Source organism: Pleurodeles waltl, chromosome 8 (genome assembly GCF_031143425.1).
Source record: "Pleurodeles waltl isolate 20211129_DDA chromosome 8, aPleWal1.hap1.20221129, whole genome shotgun sequence".
In the NCBI taxonomy this organism is placed as follows: domain Eukaryota; kingdom Metazoa; phylum Chordata; class Amphibia; order Caudata; family Salamandridae; genus Pleurodeles; species Pleurodeles waltl.
The window spans coordinates 823,451,929-823,478,320 of record NC_090447.1 but is presented as its reverse complement, the minus strand read 5'-3'; the positions used below and the strand labels follow the sequence as shown (position 1 = coordinate 823,478,320).

The following is a 26,392-nucleotide window of genomic DNA, read 5'->3' as shown; positions in this document are numbered from 1 at the left end:
GCATGATATGGACATGAGAGCGAAGTAAATGCTCCGATTGTGGTGCTACTGATAAGCCAGGTGTCATGATGGCTCTTATTTTTCTTGGAGTTTCATGGAATGTTTGCGTTAACATGTTCAATACACCCAAAACATTATGTGGGCTGGTCTGGTTTCAGACATCTTTTTAAGGGCAGTCATTTCTGGTTTCAGAGGCAGTGCATCCGTCGCCAAATTTTACTTCTGTCTGATTTATGAAAGAAGTGTACTGCTGAGTTAAGGAGCAAATGCAACTTACGTTGTGGGGTGGGCACTGGTAAGCTCCACCATGTGGCAGTTGGCGGATTTTTGCCAAACTCTGTGCTCCAAGCAGAGCGAGGAGTGGCAAAACTCAACGAACTCCGCTGGCAGAGCAGAGTTAACCACCCACCGGCAGTAGGGATGTAAGTGCAACACCCATATTTAAAAACGAAGTGCAATCAGTTGAGCACAACAAGGATCTGCTGGGGCTCGACAGTGTGGTGACAATAGAAGGGCTTTGTATGGGCCCACAAAGAACAACATTGTACACAGAATATGTCTCACAAGGGAAATGGGATATACTGAGCAGATAGAATCACTCAAGACTAGCCTCTAAACTGCAGGACCTGGAAAATATCACATCAAAGAACATTGACTATATGGCTTTGAAATCCCCGGTTTATAGAGAAATAAATGAACAAATTGAGATTGGCTTCAAGGAGGAGAGGATCACTATAAGTTTCACAAACCACAAAATAAACTGTCTAGGTGTGGAATAAATCTATTCTACACCCTACCTGGTAGATGTCTCACCATACTGAATCCACGTTGCCTCAACACATGCTAGCCCAATAGGGATGACGCCCGAAGCATTACAAACAAGTCAGTCCTGAGGAACAATATTGAGGCAAATTGGGATACTACCACAAAAACGCATCATCAAAATAAGGCAAGAGGGATCTTAAGGGGACTTAATCACTAATTGCTGGAAGCAGTGCTGCCAGAATAGGGGGAAGGACATATATGTTTGAGACCCAATGTTAATCTGGAGGAGGAGATCTCTCAACACCCTGCAAATTGGGAATGGTTGGTGGGGTGCTTAAATCAATGCACCTAATCAGTGCAAGATAAAGAAAGTGGGGCATAACATCTGGGATATAAAAATCTGTTTCTGGAATGTGAGGTGACTCTCAGAACATGAGGATACAGTGTTTGTGGGAACTAACTGAGAATGACATAAATTGCCTGCTGGAAACATTGTGCATGGAGCCATAGCTTTTCTTGGATTGTGCAAACTTTGCAGCACCTGCCTTCCCATCCCAAAGTGGTGGTCGCCCAAGTGGGAGTGTCTCAATTCAAATAAAAAGTGATCTGTCATTAAAGACATCATAATTTGGGAGGAGAAAGGAAATGCCATCATTGTAAAAATCGACCCACTTAGAAGACAAAATAACAGAGTGAATCATACTTTAATCATCAGATATATCGACCTGTACACTATACTCACACAAAATCATTAGTCCACAAGCACAATGTTGGATTGACTAGAAAATCTAAGGTTAGAATATCGCAAAGCACACCTGCTGATTGGAGGCAATTTTAATTCAAATTTAAGGAATGGAAACAGAGGGAGGATGAATACTGGATCATACCACAAGTGACCACACAGAATCAGAGGCAGGAAAAATGTGGTGTATACCTGGCAAATGCACTAGAAGTTTAAGGGATGCGATGTATCAATGGTAGAGTAATGTCAGATAGTCCAGCGGCATACACTGAAATCTCCCCTTTTACATTAGCTACCCTGGACTGTCAATGGTGTTCAATAGAACATTTCCACACCATAAATAGTTTTCAAATAATCCCGGAATCCCCAAGTGACCATGCACCAATTCTATGCAAGATCACCATGCCTTTTGGAAAGGTACCAGGCAACAAAGATGAATAGACATCAAGAAGACTCTGCCCCGTTAAAAAGAATAAACTGGTGGATTGAGTGGTCCCAAATAAATAAAATAAAACAAAGCTTAGTTCTAATAGGAAGGGATCACAAAAAAAAAAAGGAAAATGAAGTAATAACTGGCACTGCCCCCACTGATTGCATAACTCCTAGACAACTTAGCAAAATGCCCCCAAAAGAAGATTAAGGTGGAACAAAATAGGTAGGGGCACCCTGAGGGCCTTAAAATAAGAAGGTTAAGAAAAGAGATAAAATAAGGCCCTCCTCTGCCTCAAGTATAAAAACCCTGATATAAAGGTTATGAAATAAACAGTGAAAACACTGAGGCAATCATATAGGAGACAGCTAAGAGACAACGGAATGTTGAGGAACTGACCTGGGCCAAACTTCACACTGCACTCAAAACAAAGGATGCAAGGAAATTCTGGAGCTAGTTAACAAGCTCACTCAAAACAGAAACCAAAACCCAAAGGTCTGGAACATCTCCACAAAGTCCTAATTGATGAAGCAAGGCTCCCCAAGACCCGACCTCTTAATGCAGCGTTCATTGATTTCACAACTAACTTTGATAACATCCCAAGAGGCTGGCTGTGGGCAAAGCTAAGGAAGTGGGAGATACCTCTTGAAGACCATACAGTCACTATACAGTAATACATGGGTGAAAGCTAAATTATCAGCCGACTGGGCAACCTCAGGGAAAATTTAGACAAAATTTACACAAAAGATTGAAACAGGGTTGTATTCTTACCCCTTTACTTTATCATCTGTATATGGCAGACTTGGAAAGTCATCTAGTTGTCCCTAGGATCTGCCCGCTCTGCTTGATGAAAATACAAATATCTACCAATATCAAATCAAATCAGGGTTTATCAAGCGCACCTACTCACCGTAAGGGTCTGAAGGCGTCAAGGGGGTTTGTCCTCTGAACGTCAGTCAAAGAGACAGGTTTTAAGGTCCTTCCTGAATTGGGGTAGCAATGGTGACTGCCTGAGGTGCAGGGTGGTCCAGCTGTTTGCAGCGAGGTTGTCAAAGGATCTGCCACATGCCGAGGTCTTCCGTGTGTGGCATATGGTGGCTAGTGCTTGTTGAGCAGAGCGGAGAGGTCTGGTGAGGGAGTAGAAGGTGATGCGGTGGTTGAGGTATGTGGGTCCTAAGTCATGGAGGGCTCTGTAAGCGTGGATGAGGAGCTTGAAGTTAATTCTCTTCTCGATAGGGAGCCAGTGAAGATGAGCAGAGTTGAGGCGTTTTGGATGTGCTGTAATTTCTTGATGCTCTTCTGAGTAGTATCAGCGTGGAGGGCGTTGCCATAGTCGAGTCTTCTGGTAACCAGGGCATGGGTTACGGTTTTTCGGCAGTCCTACGATACCCATATGACATGGTGGTACTTGATCACACTCAAGTTGGAATCCAGAGATAGCTTGATGCATTTGTACAATACTGTGCAGTAAACGATATTACTGTCAGCCTAAAGAAGACAAATCTTTGGTAGACACCTGATAAAAAGTGGTGCTTGGTTTATTAGAGGATCAAGATTAAAAAGAGTAACAATGTTTAAATATCTCTGTGTTATGCTCCATAAAAGAGCGGGTAGTAAAGCCCAGCTAGGCTCTTTAAAGTGTTGGCAAATTATCTGACAGGTATGATGGCCCAACTCAAGAGAATCTTTGCCTGCCAAAACACAAACTCACTAATAACAGTGGCGGAAACTAAATTGATAGCCACAATAACTTACACTGCAATGGTGTTTAAGGATCAAATCTATGAGTGACTAGCTAAACACCAATGTGTCTGCTATCATCATCTATTTGCTCTCCCAGACTAGTCAAACTAAAAAAAGACTGGAATTTAAATTACCAAATTTTGCGGACCAAAATTTATTTCATACTGTAAAAAATTGAAAATGGCCCCAACTGGCTCAATGAAACACCTTCTCTGGGAGACATTTCAGGAGCCCGGCTCTGCATGGGGTAGGGTCCTGGTAACCACTATTAAGGCTCTGAGTGCAGAAGATCTAATAAATAATGCCTTGCCGCAGAAAATGACAGCAAAGCTATTAATAAAGTTAGCAAAGATAATTTAATGGGATCAGGACTTGGGGATCTAAGAGCTAAATTTCACGGCAGTTGGGCCGTGAACCTTTACACCTCAAGCACCCTACCTGAATATCTGAATTTGCCCCTCCCAAACTATGCAAAGCATAGACTCTTGAGATTGTGCTTTGGCCTTATCTCCAAAGGTGTTATTGGTATGGTCGCAAGGAGGCGATGCAGATGGTGCCGTCAAACAGAATAGTTTTTATTGCATGTGATCTGCATCTGTGAAGCTTTAAAACCCTTGAGATCCTTCTGGCTCTGGCCAATATTTCAAACTCTAAATGTGAAGACATGTTGGAAAGCTGTCCTAACTTATTTAAAAGGAGAATCATGTCAGCCATCTGGGTGCTTCTTAAAGATTATAAAAGCAGCAACCAGTAATCTAAAATGTCTATAACGGTTTTCCCCCTGGTTGCCTTTTACTCACAGAGCACTTTGACTTTATGGGCCACACTTTACTGGCACGGAGCACTTTGGGCCAGTGGGGGTCAAATTGAATCTAGAATAAGGACAATGTCCAGGATGCGGACTGGCCATGATGGGCATCATCATCTTCCTGTGTAGTAAAAGTGAAGAGAGGTCATGACTGGCGGATACTATTTTGCCCCCAAAGAATGATGGACTAGGAAGAACTTTGTAGAACTATCCACTTTAGAGTAGCGTGCAGTTCTGTGGCTTCCATAACTAATGTTTTGTAAGAGGCGTAAGCATATGTCATGTCAGATTTTCAGAAATGGGGAGTTTGGAGCTCCCAAAAGAGGACAACAAACCTTTTTCTTTTAAAGACTGTTTTAAATATGTTTTATAATTGTTACATGTGTTGAGATGTAATGATTGTAACTAATTGAACATCAACAAATTCTAATTAATTGCAAATAATTCTAAATGCAAAAGAGGATACTGTTATTCTTTTATCTTTCAATTATGACTCAATCACCCGATCATTCCACATTCCAGTAATACCTTACAGTGTTTTAGGATTGATCTTCAAAATATTAAAAATGGTCAGCGTAACTCATTCTTAATATTCAAAAAATATATTCTGCCAGATCAACAACATAATTCAGTATCAACTTCCATTTTAAATTCTGTAAATAAATAATGTAAAGAGAAAAGGCACAAGGGTATTCATAATAGGAGACTTCAATGCTACGGCATTAAATAGGTCCTATAATGGCACATAGGAGAGAAGAGCTAGAAGGAGCCTGTGATATCCCTGATTCTCTATTTCCCAAAAAACTCTGAAGCCGATAAACATGAAATACTTCCATTAGAGCAGTTGAAAGTATTTAGATAGCATAATGATAGATTGAAATGTAGAACTAGATATACTGGCCAAGCAGACTTGATGAGGCACTTGTGGTGCATCAATAATTGATTGTACGATTGCCACCAACATTTAATTTAATTTCTGAAGTATATATTATTAACACATAAAATAATTTGAAAAAAACTTACCGGTTCCTGTGGCTGCCCCCTCCTTCATCTGCTCTTCTTCTGGTGTCCCATCATTCACTGGGACACCAGCACAGGCTGCCCTCCAATCCTGGTGATGCTCTCATGCTAAACCAGCGTGAAAACAGCACCAGGACTGGTCTAAGTTGCTTGTTCTGCCACTCAGACAGTACACTGGAGCCTTTGCAGTTTCTCCAACCCGGCTGTGTAGTACAGCTGGGTTGGAGAAACCTAAGTGTGCATGTGTGTTTGGCCGGCCTGAGACAGCAGGCCAAACACACATGCGTACTTGGAAGTGCACAGACTCCACTCCCTCTCCCCTCCCCCCTTCGTGGCCCAGCCCCGCCCCTCCTCTCATGTGCTGCTGGCTGAGCCAGGAGCTGAAAAATAAAACGATGATGATATATTGTTTCATTTTTCAGATCCTGGCTTAGTCAGGGGGCCGATGCTCCTTCGCCATTGCAAAGGAGACGCCTCTGTCAATTTTTGAATCCTGAAGTAAATGTATCAATCAGGGTGAGATAGGTGGCTGGGGTCTGAGTGCCGACATTACCAGAGGAGAGGATGCATCAGCAATTTACTTACGCTCCTGAGATTCTTTTAGCCCACTAACAAACTTTATTTTACTGTTAATCCTCTGAAAGGTTCAGTTTCTGTCCCCAGGCTGACACTCACTACCTAACACATGCAGAAGCACATCTTCATTCCACTGTGCTCTGTCTCTCTCAATTTTTAACTTTATGACTTCCAGCAAACCACACCCTGCCCCCTTCACTCTCATCTTCTTGTTCAGCTCACTTAACTGGGCGCCTAATATTCTCTCTGGAGTCAGATATCGATTTGTTACAAACAATGCCCAAATTCAAGACACACCACATCACCACCTAATCAGTACACAAACATTTCTAAATAGACTATCAAGCCGTTTCACACCATTCCCTGGAAGCAGACCCACTCACGTATAATTTTACAACATGCATGTGTATGTACTAATACAGTGTATATGTGAGAAAATCCCGTGAAGAGTCTAAATTCGCATATTTTGAATCAACAATGTGGATTTTCACTTGCATATCAAAATATGAGCACCCAAGTTCAACTTACGTTTACAAATTGCTTTGTTAATTGGGACGCCATTGCATAGATGATGCCAAAAAACAGCTAACTGATTTAAATATTAAGCCGTGCAACTATATGAATCAGAAAAAGAAATACACACAACTGTTATAAAGATTCTTCAAGAAAAAATACTTTTCTGTGCAAGTCAGTGGCACAATGCAATCACCCTTACCTATAAAGTGCATCAAACATGTCTTTTGATGATGTTCCGAAAGATCTTTCATGCTGACTTGTCCCCTCCCTGTAAGAAAATGATAAACAGTTGGTTTCCTCGCACTGTTAATTCCAGTAATATAAATTAAGTACGGAAGATTGGGAAGTGATGGTTCTGATTTGTAATTGGCCATCTGCATACCATAATATTTTCCGTATTTTATCAAGTCTGAGTTAGTTAGTAAAGTAATATATATATTTGATTTTCCGTGGATAAATCCACAAAACATTCAACTGGTTACCAACACGTTTTACTGTTAATCTTAATTATATGAAGCCCAGATTATATTCCTGTGATGACTAATGACCTCTAAGATTGTGTTTTGCCTGACGCCATATGGCCCTGGTCCATGCTGCATTAACTGCTGTATATGCCTTTCCAATATATGGCCTTGATCAGAGTGTTGTCACATGACAGTAACCATATTGTGTCAATGGATGTGTCCATCTAGATCCTAGCCCTGAATTGTCCAGTGCAACTGAGATTGACAGACGTAGCAGTAAATGAAGCATTTATGTGACGGAAAAGTGAAGGGCAAGAGGCTACCTTGCAGCCCCAGGTTGTCAACAATCATGTGGATTATGAACTGGTCAATGTTTCAAGTCATATTTTGAGCCTCAAGTCATAAAGATTTCCTCTGCAGAAAATTAGCATAAACATCTCAGACTTACACCATCTGCCCTCTATTGCAATCACAGCGGTTTGCAGCAGAAAATACTATGAGGCACTACATCTTCATGCTTGGCCAGGAGATAACAAATATTATAAAGGTTTGTCTACAAAAACGAGTGGTAATCAGGTTCTTTAAAATATGCCGTATTCACTCCTAAACCGAAAAAAACAAATGGACATATCTAGGAAACCAATGAACTACAGACCCAGTTCCAACCTTGCCTTTATTGCAGGATCGTTGAAGGGGAGGCTACATGGCAGTTTTAAGAACTCCTCTTCATTCTGAATGACAAGCAACCTGGTTTCAGACTTGGAAGAGGGATAAAAAACAAAGTTACTGACATTACTGGAAATGTGCTATTACCCTTGGGTGTGATTTGATCATTAATTTTGATCCTTCTTTGATCATTAATCTTGATCCTTCTTCCCCTGTGTGTGGCTCACAACACTGTGAACCACAAAACTTTATTGGATGACTTGGAAAAATTGACCAGTTCTAATATCCAGGGAATCATTCCTTATTATCAAACTACAGCCGAAAAATCATGATTGATTCTTTATCTTCAATATGAAACCTATCTCATGTGAGGTCTCACAGGCATCCCTTCAATTTCCACTTCTTTCAACCCCTTTGCTGCCAGACCTTTTCCCCCCTCAGGTGTCAGGCCTTTTTTTGGCTATGTGGGGCAGGGAGCGCTTAGGCCCTGATAACTTTTTGTCCACATAAGCTACCCACGCCAAATGTGCGTCCTTTTTTTACAACATCCTAGGGATTTTAGAGGTACCCAGATTTTGTGGGTTCCCCTGAAGGAGACCAAGAAATTAGCCAAAATACAGTGAAAATTTAATTTTTTTCCAAAAAATGGGAAAAAAAGGCTGCAGGGGAAGGCTTGTGTTTTTTTCCCCTGAAAATGACATCAACAAAGGGTTTGCGGTGCTAAAATCACCAGCTTCCTAGCTTTCAGGAACAGGCAGACTTGAATCAGAAAAACACATTTTTCAACAACAATTTTAGCATTTTACTGGCACATACCCCATTTTTACGATTTTTTGTGCTTTCAGTCTCCTTCCAGTCAGTGACAGAAATGGGTGTGAAACCTATGTTGGATCCCAGAAACATAAACATTTCTGAAAAGTAGACACAAGTCTGAATTCAGCAATGGGTAATTTGTGTACATCCTACAAGGGTTTCCTACAGAAAGTAACAACTGAAATAAAAAGAAATATTTAAATTTGAGGTAAAAAAAAAAGCCATTTTTCTCTACGTTTTACTCTGTAACTTTTCTTGCAATGTAAGATTTTTTAAAGCAATATACCGTTACGTCTCCTGGACCCTTCTGGTTGCGGGGATATATAGGGCTTGGAGGTTCATCAAGAACCCTAGGTACCCAGAGCCAATAAATGAACTGCACCTTGCAGTGGGTTTTCATTCTATACTGGGTATACAGCAATTCATTTGCTGGAATATAAAGAGTGAAAAACAGGTATCAAGAAAACCTTTGTATTTCCAAAATGGACACAAGATAAGGTGTTGAGGAGCAGTTGTTATTTGCACATCTCTGAATTCTGGGGCGCCCATACTAGCATGTGAATTACAGGACATTTCTCAAATAGACATCTTTTTTACACACTGTCTTATATTTGGAAGGAAAAAATGTAGAGAAAGACACTTGTTTTGCTATTCTACGTTCCCCCAAGTCTCCCAATAAAAATGGTACCTCACTTGTGTGGGTAGGCCTAGCTCCCGCGACATGAAATGCCCCAAAACACAACGTGGACAACAACACATTTTCTCAGAGAAAACAGAGGTGTTTTTTGCAAAGTGCCTACCTGTGGAGTTTGGCCCCTAGCTCAGCCGGCACCTAGGGAAACCTACCAAACCTGTGCATTTTTTAAAGCTAGAGACCTAGGGGAATCCAGGATGGGGTGACTTGTGGGGCTCCCACCGGGTTCTGTTACCCAGAATCCTTTGCAAGCCTCACAATTTGGCAAAAAAAACACTTTTTCCTCACATTTCGGTGACAGAAAGTTCTGGAATCTGAGAGGAGCCACAATTTCCTTCCACCCAGCGTTTCTCCAAGTCTCCCAATAAAAATTATACCTCACTTGTGTGAGTAGGCCTGGTGCCTGCGACAGGAAATGCCCCCAAAACACAACGTGGACACATCACATTTTTCCACAGAAAACAGAGGTGTTTTTTGAAAAGTGCCTACCTGTGGATTTTGGCCTCTAGCTCAGCCGGCACCTAGGGAAACCTACCAAACCTGTGCATTTTTTAAAACTAGAGACCTAAGGAAATCCAAGATGGGATGACTTGTGGGGCTCTCGACAGGTTCTGTTGCCCAGAATCTTTTGCAAAGCTCAAAATTTGGCAAAAAACACCTTTTCCTAAAATTTCGGTGACAGAAAGTTCTGGAATCTGAGAGGAGCCACAAATGTCCTTCCACCCAGCATTCCGCCAAGTCTCCCGATAAAAATGGTACCTCACTTGTGTGGGTAGGCCTTGTGGTCGCAACAGGAAATGCCCCAAACCACTATCTGGACACATCAAAATTATCAAATACAAAACTACCTGTTTTTGCGCGGGGCACCTGTGTTTGTAGTCCTGGGCTCAGCAGCCAGCTAGGGAAACCTACCAAATCCAGACATTTCTGAAAACTAGACATCTGAGGGAGTCCAGGGAGGTGTGACTTGCGTGTATCCTCCAAAGTTTTCTTACCAAAATGCTCAGCAAACCTCAAATTTAGCTAAAAATCACATTTTTCCCACATTTCTGTGTGGGATCACCGCACCGGAACAAATTTCCTACCACCCAATGTTCCCCTCAGTCTCCTGGTAAAAATGATACCTCACTTGTGTAGGTGGGCCAAGTGCTTGTGACAGGGAAGAGCCAAAAACATGTCGAAATTGAGGGGGAACCAAAGTGGGTCCAAAAGGGCAGTTTGAAAAAAAACATTTTTAGGCTGACAAGTGCAGCAGAATTTTTTATCGGTATAGATGAGACAATGCTGGAAGGTAGGAATTTTGTGGATTCCTGCAGATTCCAGAAGGTTCCATCACAAGAATGTGGGAAAAATGTGTGCTTTCCAGCACACCACCCTGGAGTCAACACTTTCAGATGTGTCTAGGTCTTGTGGATTTTTCTACATGGCAGCGTCCCAAAGTAAAAACAAAGTGCAGCCCTCACCATTCCAAGTGGGACAATTTTGAGAGTTACCAAGCTCTCATGGCCCAAATGTAAAACAAAACCAAAAATAATCAAATGTCCTCTTGCTTGCCGTGGGATAAGATGTTTTAGTGTGCGGGGGAGAGCTGAAAGACTATTAGCCCCTTCAGTTCGGGTGGGGGCATAACCAGGCCCATACTGATTGGTAGCCACCACCCCACTATTATTTTTTTTTTATTCCCTGGCATCTGGTATACTTTCTGTCACCCCGGGGTGTAGATCGGGGGTAATTGCCAAATCTGCCCACTGGTGGGCAGAACAACTTTGGCCCCATTTATCTGGGGTGGGGGTATGGCCATACCCCCAACCTCTTATTTTGAAAATAAAATATTCCCTGTTCTCTGGTGGGCTTTCTGCCCCCCCCCCCCTTGGGGGCAGATGTGCCTTCCAAAAATAGGCCAATCTGCCCCCAAGGGGGGCAGTTATGGCCAACAGTAATGTGCCCCCATGGGGAGTGACCCTTGCCCAAGAGGCTGTCCCCCCCAAACAAAACACACACAAACACAGACATCAATCCATGGTATCTAGAGGTTTCTGCCTCCCTTGGGGGCAGATTGGCCTATCAAAAACAGGCTGATTTGCCCCCAAGGGGGGCAGAAATGGCTTAAATAAAATGTGCCCCTCATGTGGGCGACCTTGTGTAAGGGGCCACTCCCCTTATGCGTTAGTATATAAAAAAAAAATCCCTGGTGTCTAGTGGCTTTTTGCCCCCACGGGGGGCAGATTAGGCTAATTATATTAGCCTCCCTTATGCGCAAGTATGAATAAAATAAATTATCCCTGGTGTTTAGTGGTTTTTGCACCCCCTGGGGACAGATCGGCCTAATAATATTAGGCCAATCTGCCCCCAGGGGGGTGCAGAAATGGCCTAAAAATCATTTGCCCCCCTGGGGAGCGGCCCTTGCCCAAGGGGTCGCTCCCCAAACATAAACAAATAAAAATAAACAAAAACAAAATTCCTGGTGTCTAGTGGTTTTTGCCCCCCCTGGGGGCAGATCGCAAGGCCGATCTGCCCCCAGGAGGGGAAGAAATGAGCTAATAATAATTCCTCCCCCCCCCCCCCCACAAGAACAACATAATTTTTTTTTCAACCAAAAAAAATTATCCCTGGTGTCTAGTGGTTTTCTGACACCCCCCCCCCCCCCCGGAGGCATTAAGCCGATCTGCCCACGTGGGGGCAGAAATGGCCTAGAAAACTTTGCCCAAGGGGCCACTCCCCTTATTGAAATGTGCACAAAAAAATCCCTGGTGTCTAGTGGGCATTTCGATCAGGGCAGCAGAAATGCTGTGAGAGACAAGAAAGGAAAGGTCTTTCCTTTCCTTTCTTGTCTCTCCCGCCCCACCTCCCGGTCAGAAGAGAAATACAAAAGCATTTCTCTTCAGGTGACCTCTTATGAGGTTTTTTTTAAAGCTAGAACTGCAGATTATCTTATGTCAATTTCAGAGAAAATTATGTTTTCTGAGACCAAGCGGGGGGGACAGCAGCCCCACCTGGATGGAAGATATGCATAACATGCATAAAAGTCTTTGTGGCCCCTCTACAATTACTTATGGCTTGATGTTATGATTCTACATAGGTTCATATTATTGTCTTTGTCACTTTTTACTAGATTTGTTTCCCTTCATTCTGTCTCTTGTGGTTTAGGCTTTGGTTGGCGTAATACATTTAGGAGATAGGGCAACAATGACTGTTAAACTAACAGTATGAATGGTCGAGAACCATATAGGGATAGAGGAAAACTGCATGGGAAGTCAGCAAAATAGGGAAAGCAAATGTTCAATTCATATGGAAGCCAATAAAAGATTTAATTTGTATCTAGCATGAGTACATGTTCAGTCAGTATGTCTTGTTCGTAGTTATATCTGACAAACACAAAAGCTTCATTTCTTGACATGTTTGGTTTTTGAAATATGAAGAATAACCCATATTCAATATCAAACAAATTCTCAATGAAAGGGCCAGTGTTTTTATCTCAGCAATTTTATGTAGTCTTTTTTGTTGTTTTTTTGTGTTTATGTTCGGTATTGTCAGCTTCAATATTTTATGAGTTATATGTGATTGCCTGTTTTAATAAATTATGAGTTATATGGGATGATATTCTATAAATACATAACATAGTTTTGTATCTTTTTTGTTTTTTTATATAAAACAATTTTGCACAGTTTGTACTCAGTCTGTTATCGTTCCTGGTGGAATTTTCAGTGTGTTGTGTTGACCTGAACCTGTCCACTTTGTTCTGAGCGGTCTCTCTCTTCTTTTTCTTGTGAGTGCTTAGTTATATCTGTTCCATGTTTTCAATTTAAATATTTTATAGAACTCATTAATTAAGTGAAATGTCAAAGGTTGCTTCATCCATACTGTGGACACCTGGTTATGTGACAGGTGTGCAGATGAAAGTTCAATTTACATGCCTTTAAAAAGCTGCATTCACCATTCCAGGACTGAGTTGTTCTTAGTAAATTTAACCAAAGATATACTGGCTTACATTACAAAATGTGGATATGCTGGAGTTTCTAGTATGAGTTGTAATACATCTTAATTTCAAAACCAAAAATGACTATAGGCAGTGGATGATTCTGCAGAAAATTCTATATGTAACCTATTTATAACATAATAGACCTAATACTGATAAAGATATGATGTAGAATAAGCTGTTGGTTGACCTTACTTCTTTCAATGGGTCTATTTCTGGAGCAGACTGTAGCTTGGAGTTAAGTCCTTTGCCTGGCCTCTCTTCTGTGGTATGTCAGCAAAGTATAAGACCCAAAACGCAAGACACTTCTTGCCTTACCAATCTTTCACATCAAGAGAATGTAAATTATTTCATGTTTTCAAGTAATATTCTCTGGGTCTGCTCCAGCGTGATCTATCATATTATGATAATAACCATGCAATTTCAATCACAGTTCAGTTTTGTATGGCCAGAAACAAACTCCTGTAGCAATGGACTTTTGACAGTATGTGGTAAAAAAACTAAAGATTTTCTGAATTTACAAAGAGGGAGATGGACCATTAACCGCTTCTGTGCCGCAGACGTAATGGTTACGTCCTACAGCACAGTGCTCATTTGCCGAGGACGTAACCATTACGTCCTCGCACTGAGCTCAGAGGGAGCACTAGCACTCCCACTGTGGGCTTCCCTCCCCCCCTGAGGCAGGGATGGAAGGGGAAACCCTTCCCCTCCCAACCCCGGCCCCCCCTGACCCCCCCAGTGATGTCTGATGACGTCAGCGCGCATTTGCGCGCTGACCTCATCAGAGGCCATTTACTCATCGTGCTGGAAGCTCAGCTTCCAGTGCGATCGGAAGAGAAATGTAAAGCATTTCTCTTCCGATCATGTGATGGGGTCCTGAGAGGCTTCAAAGGGAAGGAAAGGAATTTCCTTCCATTTGAAGTGTCTCAGAGCATTTCAAAAGCCAGATCGTAAAGAGATCCGGCTTTTGAAATGCCCACTAGACACCAGGGATATTTTATAAAAACGAAACTGGCACCAGGGGAGCAACCCCTGGGGGGCAATATTTTTCAAGGCCTTTTCTGCCCCCCCGGGGGCAGAATCCACTAGGCACCAGGGTTCATATTTTTATTTGTTTTTTTAATGTTTTTTCATTTTTTTTTTTGTTGGGGAGCGACCCCTTAGGCAAGGGTCGCTCCCAAGGGGAAATGATATTTAGGCCATTTCTGCCCCCCCTGGGGGCAGATTGGCATATTGTTATTAGGCTGATATGCCCCTGGGTGGACAGAAACCTATAGGCACCAGGGATAAAAAAAAAAAAAAATCTTCTTTTTTTTGTTTAGAGGTGGGGAGCTCCCCTGGGGGGGCACATTGTATTTAGACCATTTCTGCCCCCCTTTGTTAGGCCAATCTGCCCACAAGGGGGGCAGAAAACACTAGGTACCAGGGATCTTTTTTTTGTGCCAATTTCACGCAAGGGGAGCGACCCCTTAGGCAAGGGTCACTCCCTGGAGGGGTGTGGGGGGCAAATTTATTTTAGGCCATTTCTGCCCCCCCCCCCGGGTGCAGATCGGCCTATTGTTATTAGGCCGATCTGCCCCCAGAGGGGTGCAGAAACGTCTAGGCACCAGGGAAAAATGTTTTTAGTTTTTTTTTTTGTTTTTTAGTTTTTTAGAGGTGGCGAGCGACTCCTTAGGCAAGGGTCGGTCCACTGGGGGCCAATTGTATTTAGACCATTTCTGCCCCCCTTGGGGGCAGATCAGCCGATTTTTGTTAGGCCAATCTGCCCCCAAGGGTGGCAGAAACCACTTAGGCACCAGGGATTGATGTGTGTGTATGCGTATGTTTTCTTTAGGGGGGCAGCCCCTTGGGTAAGGGTCGCTCTCCCTAGGGGGCACATTACTGTTGGCCATATCTGCCCCCCTTGGGGGCAGATGGGCCTATTTTTGGAAAGCTCATCTGCCCCCAAGGGGTGGCAGAACGCCCACCAGAGACCAGGGAAGTTTTTGTTTTCCAAAATAAGAGGGTAGGTGTATGGCCATACTCCGACCCCAAATAAATTGGGCTAAAGTTGTTCTACCCACCAGTGGGCAGATGGGGCAATTACCCCTGATCCACACCCCAGGGGGGCAGAAAGTCTACTTGATGCCAGGGAATTAAAAAAAAACAAAAAATATTGGGGTGGTGGCTACCAACCAGTATGGGACTGGTTATGCCCCCACCCCAACTGAAGAGGGTAACAGTCTTTCAGCTCTCCCCGTACTCTAAGACAACTTATCCCACAGTAAGCAAGAAGACGTTTGATTATTTTGGGGTTTGGTTTTACATTTGGCCCATGAGAGCTTGGCTAACTCTCAAAATCGTCCCACTCGGAATGGTGAGGGCTGCACTTTATGGACTTTGGGACGCTGCCATGTAGAAAAATCCACAAGACCTAGACACATCTGAAAACTAAACATCTGGGTGATTCCACAGTGGTGTGTTTCACATGCACCACGCACCATTTTCGTACCCACAATGCCCTGCAAACCTCGAACTTGGCTGGAAATCACACATTTTTCCCACATTTTTGTGATGGAACCTTCCGGAATCTGCAGGAATCCACAAAATTCCTGCCACCCAGCATTGTCTCGTCTATACCGATAAAAATTCTGCTGCACTTGTCAGCCTAAAAATGTTTTTTTGCAAACTGCCCTTTTGACCCTCTTTGGTTCCCCCGCAATATCGACATGTTTTTGGCTCTTCTTTTTCACAAGAGGTATCATTTTTACCGGAAGACTGAGGGGAACATTGAGTGGTATGAAATTTGTCCTAGTGTGGTAATCCCACACAGAAATGTTGAAAAATTTGATTTTTTAGCTAAATTTGAGGTTGGCTGAAGATTCTGGGTAAGAAAACATTGGGGGATCCACGCAAGTCACACCTCCCTGGACTCCCTCGGGTGTCTAGTTTTCAGAAATGTCTGGGTTTGGTAGGTTTCCCTAGAGGGCTGCTGAGCCCAGGACCAAAAACGCAGGTGCCCCCCCCACAAAAACAGGTAGTTTTGTTTTTGATAATTTTGATGTGTCCAGATAGTGTTCTGGGGCATTTCCTTTTGCGGGCAGTAGGCCTACCCACAAAAGTGAGGTACCATTTTTATTGGGAGAATTGGGGGAACGCTGGGTGGAAGGAAATTTGTGACTCCTCTCAGAATCAGAACTTTCTGTCACCAAAATGAGAGGAAAAAGTGTTTTTCTGGCCAAATTTTGAGGTTTGCAAAGGATTCTGGGTAACAGAACCTAGTCAAAGCCCCACAAGTCACCTCATCTTGGATTCCCCTAGGTGTCTAGTTTTCAAAACTGCGCAGGTTTGCTAGGTTTCCCTAGGTGCCGGCTGAGCTACTGGCCAAAATCCACAGCTAGGCACTTTGCAAAAAACAGCTCTGGTTTTTTTGTGAAAATGTGATGTGTCCACGTTGTGTTTTGGGCAATTCCTGTTGCGGGCGCTAGGCCTATCCACGCAAGTGAGGTACCATTTATATCAGGAGGCATGGGGGAACACAGAATAGCAAAATAAGTGTTATTGCCCCTTGTCTTTCTCCACATTTAGTCCTTCCAAATATAAGTAAAAAAGACGTCTATTTGAGAAATGCCCTGTAATTCACATGCTAGTATAGGCACCCTGAAATTTAGAGATGTGCAAATAACCACTGCTTCTCAACACCTTAGCTTGTGGCCATTTTGGAAATACAAAGGTTTTCTTGATACCTCTTTTTCACTTTTTAGATTTCAGCAAATGAATTGCTGTATACCCGGTATAGAATGAAAACCCATTGCAAGGTGCAGTTCATTTATTGGCCCTGGGTACCTAGGGTTATTGATGAACCTCCAAGCCCTATATATCCCCGCAACCAGAAGAGTCCAGCTGACGTAACGGTATATTGCGTAACGGTATATTGCTTTCAAAAATCTGACATTGCAGGAAAAAAGTTACAGAGTAAAAAGTGGAGAAAATGGCTGTTTTTTTTACCTCAATTTCAATATTTTTTTATTTCAGCTGTTATTTTCTGTAGGAAACACTTGTAGGATCTACACAAATGACCCCTTGCTGAATTTAGAATTTTGTCTACTTTTCTGGGATCCAGCATTGGTTTCTTACCCATTTCGGTCACTAACTGGAAGGAGGCTGAAAGCACAAAAAATAGTAAAACTGGGGTATGTCCCAGTAAAATGTCAAAATTGTGTTGAACAATGGGGTTTTCTAATTCAAGTATGCCTGTTCCTGAAAGCTGGGAAGATGGTGATCTTACCACCACAAACCCTTTGTTGATGCCATTTTCATGAAAAAAGCTATGAGCCGCCTTCTGCAGCCCTTTTTTCCCATTTTTTTTCACAAAAACGAAATTTTCACTGTATTTTGGCTAATTTCTTGGTTTCCTTCAGGGGAACCCACAAAGTCTGGGTACCTCTAGAATCCCTAGGATGTTGGAAAAAAGGACACAAATTTGGCGTGGGTAGCTCATGCGAACAAAAAGTTATGAGGGCCTAAGCGAGAACTGCCCAAAATAGGCAAAAAAAGGCTCAGCACAGGAGGGGAAAAGGCCTGGCAGCGAAGTGGTTAAATTAATGTTTGGGCCAAGAATAAAGACTTGGTATTGCACTAACATTCACAATCCTCTCAAGATGCTCTAAATACGCTTCAAATACACATGCAATATGGAATGACTATATTGTGAAGGGTCAGTGGTGTTGATATTATCAATGAGAAATTAACAGTTAATGAAGCCTGTTTTATACTTGATATAGGAATCGTGACGTATTAAACCGTTGTCTGGGGATTGTAATTCTGAGATCAGCAAACATATATTTAGTCGGTGATGACCAAAGAGTATTCGACACAAAGCTAAATTAATTGTAAACATGTCCCATAAGGACAGTTGCAACCTTTCACAGATTGTATTTTAGTGAGTAAATGGCTCAATTTTACAAAACGAATTTGATAGTTCAACAGGGATGTTTATTGCCCAACAATAAAGTATACCAATCATAAAAACAACTATTGAAACTAGTAAATTGGCAGGTGCTAGTATAAGATCTAGTTCGGATTCTGAATGTTGAATCTGGTAGAGACAAATAATCACACTAGGTTCTATAAACCATTTCAGCACACATTGGCACCACTGATACTGGGTGTTATTCAAAGGGCATTTGCAGGAAATCGTATACCATCGAAGAGGAACTAGGCTAGTTAGTCTGCTATATTGAACAAAACTTTATGTTTTGCACATCCTAATAACCAGTATCATTATTGCATATCTATGGGAAGGTGTTTGCCAAAATTCTGGTCAAGCTTCTGATACCACTGCCTCCTGGATTTATGTCATCGGGGCACAGTGGCTTATTCATTGGTTGAGCAATTATGAACACTGTAACTGCACATTCACAAAAACAAAATTACAGTTACACTTCCTTTCACAGAGAAGGGCTTTCATAGGGTCAATTGGCCCATATTATAAATGATGCTATAAAACAATAGGTCCTGATTTAGAGTTTGAGGGAGGGTTTACTCTGTAAAAAACACGTGGTATATATTCCATCCACCTTACTACAAGTGCATTATGTCCTGTATCACTGGGCATTATGGTGAATGGAATATCTGTCACATTTGTGATAGAGTAGCCATCTGGCAAACTGTAAATCAGGCCCTTAGTTTCTGTTAGGTTTTACAGTTGCCTGAATGGGAAGGATAGTGTCTCTGTCTTGGAACTAAGATTCAGTTAATAGTATAGATATGTGAGCAAGTTGGCAATTGAAAAATGGTTTGGTCATGACCATATACATTTTTAGAACGTCTACAATGGGTTAATGAATTCTTCATGGGGCGTACAATGAACACTAAATGGCCAGAAAATAGTTTCTTACCTTACTGCATCTGCCAAGTAGTCCCAATACTTGTATGCTGTCTGAGAATAGTAAATCATCATGGGGAGCAAGGACTTTGGGCTGGACGTTGTGAGGTAGGTAGCTGATAGGTCTGTGTTCCTGTAAAATGCTATAATGATAAAGTGACAAAAAATCAGGAAAGGAAAAGGCATCCCATGTAGTGATACATAATGGCAAATCCCAATACAAAATCAGAATGTCAAACTCTATTGTTCAGCTGCAGCAGTAATTAAAGCACCAAGGATTAATGTGTGCTACTGATACTAGCAAATGGCCCAGTAGTTTTGGCTGGATTCGTTTTTAATTATGGCTGGTCACCTTTTACAAAGAAAAAATAAGATACAAAATGGAATACCAGGATGAATTCCAAATGGTTAAGATTAAGTCAAGCTCCCCCAGTGAGAGAAGAGATCCTTATTGGCGGAGTTTAAGGAGGCTGAAATGCAACATGAGTGCCAAAACTGATTACTGTAAAATTATCGGCATGATGGAATTGTACCCATAGGAACTGCTAGTCAATGAGATTCATACCGTCCTTTCTTGCTGCCAAAGTTAATACATGACGTACCGCTGATAGAAAAAACAGCAGGATGAGTGCATTGACACAGTAACATAAATATGAGCTATATATGGGTGATTACACAGTCTGACCATTGCGTAGCGTGATGACCGAATACAATTTTTCGGGTGGCTATTTCAGCCATCTACCTGTGCACGTGATCTGCCTGCATCCGCTTAGAAAAATGAAGAGTTATCACAATTTATTCATGGGAAGCACTGTTAATTCTCAAATAGCTTTGCAGAGCATATTTAGCTAATGTCTCAGTACCATGAACAGATCAGGAGAAAGCATAAATATGTCATCCCTGTTGGTGTTCTGAAATGCATAGATTCTCTTGGGTTAAACTTCTGTTGCCGTTGACTAGTTTCGATGTTTTTTTATGTTTTAATTTATGTGAATTTCTAATGCGCAACTGTTAGTAACAGGTATCTTGGCAATAAACATTTAAGTGACAAGTGACTAAAGATGGAAAGCAGAAACCAGTAGTGAAGAGAAGGTATTTGGTTTCATCTGGAAGATAACGAGGCTTTCAGAACTATGTTGACGATAAGAATATCAGTAATACTTCTTATCTTTGGGGGTAATGAATTCCAGTGTTTAGAAGCAGCAACGAAGAAAGCGCTTCTACCAATATTCATAGGTTTGACATTGAGATCCACAACTCGGGTAAGTATGTATACAAAGACTGTAATATCCTTCTAGTCTGAAGTATCTGAAATTACTGAGTTCAAGCAGATTACTGAGTATTCAACTAAGTTTTAGGGACAAGGCAGAGTGATTTAAAAATATTGTGTTGCTGTATTGGTCATTCTTGGGGAGAAGAGACGAAATAGGCTCAGGGGCACATTTATTAAAATGTCGCTGCTCTGTGTTGCATGACAGAGGGTAGGAATGAGCCATATTTAACATCATATGGCACATTTCTATCCTCCCTTTGCTCTGGTGCACAGTGTGGTGCCCAGCAGCAGTGCAGGCGTCCTTGGGTACCAGCATTTTAGGCAGGATTGTTTTTATGCAGGAAGGGGCACTTTCCTACACAAAAACAGCCCTTTGAGGCTTTTTCCTCTTTCTACGTGTGCTGCAGTATGCAGAAAAAACAAGGAGAAATAAAGATATTTCTCCTCGTTACGCTTCTCCTGGATAGGCGTAGCATTTTGAAGCATTCCCAGGTCTACCACTTATGACAAATCTGGGAATGCGTTAAAATCCATGGGTCATGCCTGGGAACACCCATGCTCCACACAAGGAACGTCTTCCCAGGGCAAAGTAACATAAGGAAGCAACTTTCGCTGCCTTGCGTTACTCAAGATTTACCAAGACGTCAGGGCTATGAAAGGTGGCCTTGTGTGGCTTGGTAAATCTCAATCTAGGTTTTGCGTTACCCTTGCCTTACCATGTGTGGTGTAAGGGCAATGCAAAATGTTGAAAAATATGTCCATCAGTCTATTTAAGATTGAGAGCAAGTCTCACTGCTGAATTGTGTGCTCATTGCAGTTTTTATAGCTTTGTAAGGAAGTTATAAGTATGGTGTGTTACACCAGTCCAATATGATGGATGTAAAAGTATTTAGAAATTCAATTTTATGAGATATAGAAAGAAAATGTATAGAATGTGTTTTAAGATGCAAAGTTGGAAAAAGGAAGTGTTGGCTACTACATAACTGTGATAAAAAACGAGTGAGACCAATAGCAAATATTATGCATAGATTGTTGACACAGGTGACCAGTATGGGGTTGTCACCCACAGGGAGTACCAGAAAGGAAGGTCTGAAATATGAGTGGATCAAAAAGGGAGTAGTATTTCAGTTCACCTATCATTTAGTTTTAGTTGATAAGAACTCATTCACATATTCACTTGCTGTAAGCAATTAAATACTGTTCCAGCATAAACGTTGATGTCTCAATCAAACTAAACAAGATTTATGTATTATCAGCATAAATAAAAAACAGAAATGATAAAAAAGACCATGTAAAGACGAGGGAGAAAGTATTTATTGGTGAGAACTCCATAGTTTAAGGACTTTGGCCCTCATTGCAAGTTTGGTGGTCCTAGAGCTGCCAGATTCGCGGTGTTGGTCTGACCGCCGCCAAAGCGGCAGTCCGACCACTTTGGCAGCAGTGTGATCACCACATTACGACCGTGGCTGTTGTGTCACTGTCGGATCGCCAGCACTACCAGTTTCCCTCCACTGGAAGGACTGGTGGTGCTGGTGGTCCTAATCCACCAGGGCGGTGCTGCATGCAGAGCCGCCCTGGGGATTACGCCCCCCCTCTCTGCCAGATTTTGCATGGTGTTTGCACCGCCATGTAAAAGCTGGCAGAGACAGGGTACAGGGGCAGTGCAGGGGCCCTCATGGACAGCCCATTGCAGTTTTCACTGTCTGCCTAGCAGACAGTGAAAAGCGCGACAGGTGCTGTTGCACCCTATGCACCACAACATTGCCGCCGGCTCGATTACACGTCGCCATCAATGTTGTGGGCTGTTTCCCGATGGGTCAGTGGGCAGAAACTCTGTTTCTGCCCGCTGACCCATCGGGAAACTCGTAATAGGGGCCACGGGAAGGTCATCACACTGGCAGCGATCCGACCACGGGACTTCAGCGGGCAGCCTTTTCTGCCCGCCGAAGTCATAGTGAGGGCCTTTGTTTCTAATGCAAAACGAGCTAGGGATAATAGAACTTTTGTATTTAGTGAAATAATTAATTAATCATTTAAGCACTGTGTCTCTTTTAATACCAAAACGATGGAGACGATTGTTAATTCAATATAGACATAACAACTATTTCTGAACTGAAGCCCGCACAAAAGTCCATTTGCAAAATGTGGCGAAAGATGATTTTATCTTCATAGTTGGACTGCTGATTAAAGATAGTGCGCTTCAAAACCTTTCACAATGAAGGAGCGTTGTGATATTGGTCAGTAGTTTTTCACTAATATGAGGTTGAGTAAACGTTTCTTCTCAAGAGAAATAATATAGCTTGGGTATATGAATGATTCCCTAGTAAAAGATTATTGCAGTTTAGCGGTAGCTGTCACCAACCCTCTACCTGGTGGGGACTATTGGTACTGTGTGTTTCTTACAGAGTTTTTGAAGATTGCTCTCTGTAGTTACAGTGCAGTCTAGGTTGCTGTACTTCTTTCTCTGCCCTTTCCAGTGGTTGCCATATATTTTGGAATATAATTGTTTTTAAAATACATATTGCCTTCAAACTAATTTCATTTAAATAGTTCCTAAGATAAAAATAGTGGCAAATAATTTATTTATTCTATTATTTAGTATATATCTGAAATATATTGATATAAGTATATACAAATATATATATTAACAATATAACAACAATAAATAACCATTTTTAAATACCTTTCATTTTAAATATTAACAATAGAATAAACTGCAAATTAGCAAAACTATATACAATCAACACAAATATGTAACCTAATTTACACAATAAAATAAACATACAGAAAAGTTGTATTTAATACTGTGCACTTAATGCAGAAAGGCTATACATATAAAGGTTAAAAAACATAACATTATTAATTGAAAAAATCTACAAAAATAATAGCAATAGAAACAAAAAATATATATACACACACAAATATGCATATGTATATATATATATATATATATATATACATATATATATATATATCTTCAAACACTCCCTTGAAATAACAGGAGAACCAGGACACCTCCAAAATACAGTATTCCTTGAATTCATTTATTCCAGCATGAAACATCCAACGCGTTTCGGCATCCGCCTTACTCATGGATAAATTTTTGCTAAAGTGCTCACCTTAAAAACCAAATTAATCACAAACATAGATGACGGACAATTCTTAAATACATCAACCATAAAACACATAGTGTGGCGGCCATCTTAAAGTGTCCAAAAGAATTGATTCACACATTAATTTGTACCCCATTTTTTTACAAAATTGCTCCAGTTTGTTCTAATATCCATTACCATCCTTTCGTAAAATATATCATGATGTTATTGCTCAACATATAAAATCTAAAAGGAAGAATACAATGTTAAATGATGTTAATAGATTCTAAAATTAGTTAATCCAACATTAAAGTATACAAGATATAAATATTCCATAAAGTTAATCATCCTCTTAAAAAACTATAAATATTCTCAGATATTGTAACTATATCCTCTATTGGCACCCAAATCGGAATTATTACCATTATTACCATTTAATCCTACAGCGCCCAAGTGGGTATAAATACATTTAAGTATTACTGTATTCCTTATAGGTCTGGCAACGAGAATTTACTTAAGTTTGTAGTCATTGATCAAGTGAAGATCAGCAAAAGGGGTGGTAACAGAGAAAAACTGCTACGTATTTTAGAGTCTAGATATATAATAGACTTTGAGACGTTGGAACCTATCGGGCTGAATTCAAGTGAGGAGTTGAGTATCCATTTAGGGTAGTTATTTGGCGTAGATTTTTTGATACAAGGTGAGGAAGTGAGGCGGCATTTTTTAGAATAACACTTTGATCAATGGTGACATGTATGGGAAGATAAAAATAATATTGTTTTGAAAAATATTCAGTGGTTTTTCTTATCAATTGCCACAGTAAAAGAGCATGTATATCTGACTATGTAATTTGAAAAGGTCCACTATATGAGTTAGATCTGCTGATATAACATCTAGGGCAGCAAGATATCGTTCAAAGAAATCTTTTTGAAGTATATATGTCCATCAAGATGGTATGTCAATTAATGGTATTCATTCTAATATTGGTACAAATATTTAATATATTTAAATTAACGAAGACCTATAAGGAATACAGTAATACTTAAATGTATTTATACCCACTTGGGCGCTGTAGGATTAAATGGTAATAATGGTAATAATTCCGATTTGGGTGCCAATAGAGGATATAGTTACAATATCTGAGAATATTTATAGTTTTTTAAGAGGATGATTAACTTTATGGAATATTTATATCTTGTATACTTTAATGTTGGATTAACTAATTTTAGAATCTATTAACATCATTTAATATTGTATTCTTCCTTTTAGATTTTATATGTTGAGCAATAACATCATGATATATTTTACGAAAGGATGGTAATGGATATTAGAACAAACTGGAGCAATTTTGTAAAAAAATGGGGTACAAATTAATGTGCGAATCAGTTCTTTTGGACACTTTAAGATGGCCGCCACACTATGTGTTTTATGGTTGATGTATTTAAGAATTGTCCGTCATCTATGTTTGTGATTAATTTGGTTTTTAAGGTGAGCACTTTAGCAAAAATGTATCCATGAGTAAGGCGGATGCCGAAACGCGTTGGATGTTTCATGCTGGAATAAATTAATTCAAGGAATACTGTATTTTGGAGGTGTCCTGGTTCTCCTGTTATTTCAAGGGAGTGTTTGAAGATATATTAGGGCTTCTCGGAGCCCATCCAGGACCGCTGTATGAGCTCCTGTATTCCGGGACTTGTGTTTGGACTATATATATATATATATATATATATATTGATTAAAGGCATAATGTATTTACAAAATATATAAATAAAACACTGCAAATGAGTGACTCAGGGTCTCAGCCCCCCCTTGCCATGCTCGTGCCCGCCGACATGCATCACATGCACTGGGAAAGCCGCGAAGAAGGACACAGCTGTTGCGGTTGCTGCTCAGTTGCTGCTCACTGGATGGGCTCTCCAAGATCCTCTGAGGCCTTTGAGGCATATGTTACATTTTGTGTCCGCCTGCCCCCACTTCATTTCCCTTACCACCCACAGTAGCCGCTGCCGACACCACTGCTGAAGTCTCCTTCTGCAGCCACTGTACCTGGCTCACCCGTGGAGATGGGCAGGTACAGGTGTTTGGCAGGGTGCTAGAGTGGTGGATGTGGTGCTAAGCTGCGGTTGCAGTTGTGGGGCTCCCGGCAGCAGCTGTGGAGCCATGGGGGTTGTGGCTGGTTGGTAACAACTTGAGCTCTTGGACCCTTCGTTACAGTCTCCATCTGTGCCTTTAGACAGAGACAGAAACTCTATTGTAGTATCATCCATTGTGGTGTGGCTGTGGGTGGAGGTGGCAGCTTTCAGCAAAACAAGCGGGAGGAGGTAAGTGACCACTGCTGCTGTATTGCCACACTGCTATATTTTCCAATAGCACCATTAGCATTACCCTGACACTACACCTGCCCCTACTTTCTACAAGTGCCTTCCTATTACTGCTGTGGCACAAATGCCACAGGATTGACTCAGGCAGGCCTAACAAGCCCTACTTGACTGATCAAGCTATAACTGCCTGACAACTGACCATCCATCTGCATCTAGATGTTGTAGGGCCTGGGCTGGGCTCCTGAATGGTCACCTGGGTACTCTCTCAATGGCGTCATTACCACTGTTACCTTTGTTACGTGCCCTGCTCTTGCCATTGACTCATCACCCTTGCTTACCGTTTCCCTGCCCAGCTGCAATCTGCCCTCAAATTGTACTGAGTGAACATTGCACCTGGGGTAGAACTGCATCCCCCAGACTTCACAGCAGCAGGATGGCATGCAGGCAAAGTGCTAAAAATGCTCTAGCTGCAAAAAACTGGCCTAGAGAAGGATCGTCTGTACCTACCCCTGGCCAGCTGTGGCCGGGTTGGGCCCACCCTCTGTGAAGTTCTGAAGTTTTTATGTTTTGTAGGGTTTTTGTAGGGTGTGAATCTTGGCAGTACACAGTTTGGATGCTGGAGATGAG

General features: G+C 41.5%; 1 protein-coding gene across 1 annotated transcript in view; it reads right to left on the bottom strand.

The window, feature by feature from the left end:
- ASMT (acetylserotonin O-methyltransferase) overlaps positions 1-26,392 on the bottom strand; it is a 457,737-nt gene that overhangs the window by 345,376 nt on the left and 85,969 nt on the right. The window contains exons 3-4 of the mRNA XM_069203172.1: positions 19,093-19,222; positions 6,800-6,868 (exon numbers count right to left, since the gene is read on the bottom strand). Of these exons, the coding sequence (XP_069059273.1) occupies positions 6,800-6,868; positions 19,093-19,222 (199 nt within the window). The remainder of the gene's footprint in view (positions 1-6,799; positions 6,869-19,092; positions 19,223-26,392) is intronic.